The following is a 4,074-nucleotide window of genomic DNA, read 5'->3' on the forward strand; positions in this document are numbered from 1 at the left end:
CACAGGTGTGCTCCTGGGAGGCCACAGCAGGGAGGCTGGAGAAAACCAAGTATTTCCATGAGAGGTGAAATGGAGAGGACGCGAAGGGTTTGGGAATGGAAGCAGCAGTGACAAGAGTCTCTAAACATGGGGTCCCAGGCTGGGAGTCTGGAATGGGGGCGGAGGGTGGGTGGGTGGCATGTCCCACTCTGTCTGACGCCTGAGCCGAGTATTATGGTTTACAAAGCCCCAGTGCGGTCCCCACTGCCTTTCATCTTCCAAACCTCAGCACAGCCAACCTCACACTCCACAAGTGCATGCACCACTCTCCCCCCAGAAGAACTGGCCAGTCCTCCCTATGTGCCTCACTCCCTCACACATACCCATTGTCTCAGATTAGGGTCCCCAAAGGAGACCCTGAGACGAGGATTCGTGGGCCAGTCGTTTATCAGGCAGAGCTTCCAGGGGAAGCCAGTAGGGGAGGGGGAAGCAGACCCCGAAGGGGAGGGGACAGCCAAGTCTTGCCTCACAGAGGGAAACTGGCTCCACCCCTCCAGGAACTCGAGAAACAGTACATGTCACGTTGGACCTGGAGTCTGTACCCCTCCAGCAGGCATTGGTCAAGGGCTTCCCTGAGGATGTAAGTTTCCAGGCACTTCCCACTTTCCTAGAGCCTGCAGGCTAGGTGGCTCCGGCAGCTTGGGGGTTGGGAATGCAAGGTCACCAAGAGCCGGTGCCGCATGAACATGGGAGAGGGGTCCGAGGAGATAGTCATGAACAATGACGGCATCTGCTTTCCTCTATGCCCACTCCGCCAGCACCTGTAATAGTTGATTCTGCACACTTGATCTCACATCTGCCTCCACAGTAGAAGCCTGGCACATGGCACATGCTTAACAAGAGTTGGTGAATGAATGAATGAATGAGTGGAAGGAGAGAGGATAACTTTACTCATTTTCAGATGAAGAAACTGAGGCTCAGTGAAGTGAATGACTTACCCAGGGTCCCACAGGAAATGAGCAGTGCAGCCAGGATCCCCATCATGCGTCCAATGCATTTGCACTTCACCCTCGCAGGGCAATGCCCTCCCTCACCAGCCCTTTCTTAGAGTACAAGATAACCCCTGACTCAGCTAGCAACGACTTCCTTTTTGCAGATCTCAGAGGCTTCTAGGACTTTGAAGGAGGGGAAGGGAAGGCTCCCCGGGGAGGCTATATAAGCACATGTTTCCTCCTAGCTGCCCTGGTAAAGGCCAGAGGGTATCTGGAGTGCTCGCAGGGAACCACGCCCCTTGTCCCAGCCCCGCCCCTCCTGCCCCCAGCTTTGAGCTCTGAGCTGCCTCCTCTGCTCTCCAGGACATGGCAGCCCCCATGACCATGGCAACCAGCCTCCTGCTCATGGCGCTGTGCACCTACTGCATTGTCCCTGCAGGTAAGATCTCTGACCCCACCCTGGGTCTCTCACGCAGGACAGCCGTCCCAAGGGCATGGCTGGAATGGCACAGCAGAGGATGGAGGACCGAGCAGCCTGGGTCTGGAGGGGACTGCTGAGAAGGGGGCAGCCCAGTGGCTGGACTGGAGGTGTTTAGTGCAGGGGACGGGCTCCATGTTGAAGCCCAGAGTCTAGAGCAGGCTGGCAAAGAACTTGGCTCTTCTCTCTCCTGTCTTTTAGGCTCCATGATCATCCCCCCTTCCTGCTGCATAGCCTTCATTTCCAAGAAAATTCCTGAGAGACGAGTAATAAACTACCAGCTGTCCAACAGGAGTGTCTGCCCCAAGGCAGGAGTGATGTAAGAGACTACTGCTCCTCAGCCACCTGGCAGGAGGTGGGCTGGGAGACATGAGCCTTCAGGATCACTGAGAGCCCTGCTCTGTGATCCTGGGGAGGTCAACTCACCTCTCTGAGCCTCAGCTTCCTCATCCGTAAGATTAGGAAGAGGATTCAGAGTCAATAATCATGTATTGAGCACCAAATATATAAGAGGCACCATTCGGGCCATATAACATTCCCTTATCTAACCCTCTCAGCCATTCTATGAGCTAGGATTGATTATCCTCATTTTACAGGAGGCAATTAAGGCTCAGAAAGGTGACCTATTCAAGGTCACTTAGGACTCCAGATAACTTCAGAGTTACAAGACAGCAAATGTGAGCTCACTGTGTAAACAGTGGCATGCCCTAGAAATGTGATCTCTTCTTAACCCAGAAGGTAGTATTTATAATGCATAATCATTTACCTGTAGTGAATTGTTTAAAGTTGTTAATACTTGTTTAAATTTTTTTACACTATAGCATTTATGCAATGGTTTACAGAATTCATGGAATTATTTTTATCAGTATGGAAATTAATTAAAACTTTGAATCTTAATTTTGTCTGCATCTTTGAGAAAAAAAATTAATTATTAACCCTAATTTTCCCCACTGGCTCCAGACCCAGCTCCACAGCCTGGCATCCACCGCTTGGAGCTGGCTTGGAAAATGGCATCCCACTGCCCACTCCCAGCTCTGGCATCCTTATCGGCCACGCTTCCTTGCACACTGTGCGAACTGGAGGTCTTTTTTCTTTGGGGTTTTCAATGCATCTTCTCTCGTCCCTGTGAGCAGACATTGTGTCTCTCTCTTCAGACCCAGTGTTATCTACAGGCAGGGCTGGGCCTCCCCCATATGACAAAGAGGTTACTGAATGTGAACGTGAGGTTATTGAAACAAAGAGATGCAGACGCACAGAGAGGAGACATTGTGTCAGGAACCTGCCAGGAGGCTGGGACAGCAGCGTGTCCTCTGGGCTTCCACATGACCTCCTCAGAAAGTGAAGGGATCCAAACCCCCTGCCAGACCTCACATGTGCCCTGTCACTCTTCCCACAGCTTCACCACCAGGAAGGGCCAGAGGTTCTGTGGCAACCCCAAGTTGCTGTGGGTCCAGAGGTACATGAAGAACTTGGATGCCAAGCAGAAGAAAGCCTCCACTAGGACCAGAGTGATGGGTGCCAAAGTCGCTCTCCAGAGGCACCCTGCCAACAGTACCTTCATTTAACCCCTGCCTGGCCCCTAGCCCTGAGCTTGGGCCTGGGTCTCGCCTCCTAAAAGGCTGCTTGGGGCCTGGTGAGCCAGCGGTGATAGGCAAAGGGCTAATGGTCTTGTTTCTTAGCATCATTCTCAGGGGATGTGTCTAATCTATTTTAAAAACCCAAGGCAGGGGAGGCCTGCTCCTGGGGGCTGAATGAGGGCTCCAAGCATCCCGGGCCTCTTGCCTTTCCTGACCTGGGGGAGAAGGTCCCAGAAGGAGGGCCATGGCGGTCCTTTGTCCTCACCCTGAGCTGGAGCTGGCACTTCTCTGACTTCTGGGTTCCATCAGAGCCCAAGTGCATGAGTACTACCCTACAGACAGACTCTGCTTGTACCTTAGCCTGCAGCTGTCTTCTATGGGCCCTCTGGTCTTGCAGTGGGGCCTACGGGCTGTCTGTCTATCTGTCTGGGGATGGGTGACCTCTCAACACCCATAGCTCTCCATTACAGTGGGGATGCTCCTGGCCTGTCCCACTTGCAGCCTCCCAGGTGAATAAAAACCCAACAAAAGCATAGGGCTCTTTGCTGCGTTCACTGCCAGATCCTGGCCCTCCTTGCACACCTCTCGTGGGATACGACTAATAAAGTTTTTCAGGAACTCACTGGTTTTTGTATAATGAAATGGACCTGGAGGACCAGGATGAGGGGCCAGCCTGGGGAGTTGAATTCCTTTGTGAAGATATGGGTTTAAGGAGATGTTTTGCTTCATGGCACAGCGTGTTCCATGCTACTTTGGGGACAAAGACCCTCTCTGCCTTTAAGGCTAGTCTTTCCCCACATTTTGGTGAGGGGAAGATGGGGTGGGAGCTGAGGGGGGAGAGGATCCCAGCTTTTTCTTTTTTTTTTCTATACTATGTGATTTGTATGTCGAGTGTAGATGGACACACTTGCTGTTCTCAAATAACAATCTAAGTAAAATGTGATTTCTCCTTCGAAGGTGGTCGTGTCTTGCCTGTTCTCATCTCCCTTGGGTGGCAGAGTTGGGGTGTCAACAGTGGAGCACCTGCCCCAGAAATCACCCTGAGTTG

The 4,074-nt window shown here is 52.3% G+C and overlaps 1 protein-coding gene across 1 annotated transcript; it reads left to right on the forward strand.

Annotated features, from left to right (window-relative positions):
• Positions 1-1,331: 1,331 nt before the first annotated feature.
• Positions 1,332-3,014, forward strand: CCL24 (C-C motif chemokine ligand 24; the record flags this gene model as incomplete). Its single annotated transcript, XM_081256031.1, has 3 exons — positions 1,332-1,410; positions 1,651-1,768; positions 2,846-3,014. The coding sequence occupies exons 1-3, from the start codon at positions 1,338-1,340 to the stop codon at positions 3,012-3,014; spliced, it is 360 nt and encodes a 119-aa protein (XP_081112157.1). The 5' UTR covers positions 1,332-1,337.
• Positions 3,015-4,074: the final 1,060 nt, after the last annotated feature.

This window comes from Mesoplodon bidens (assembly GCF_964165515.1).
Source record: "Mesoplodon bidens genome assembly, chromosome: 15".
In the NCBI taxonomy this organism is placed as follows: domain Eukaryota; kingdom Metazoa; phylum Chordata; class Mammalia; order Artiodactyla; family Ziphiidae; genus Mesoplodon; species Mesoplodon bidens.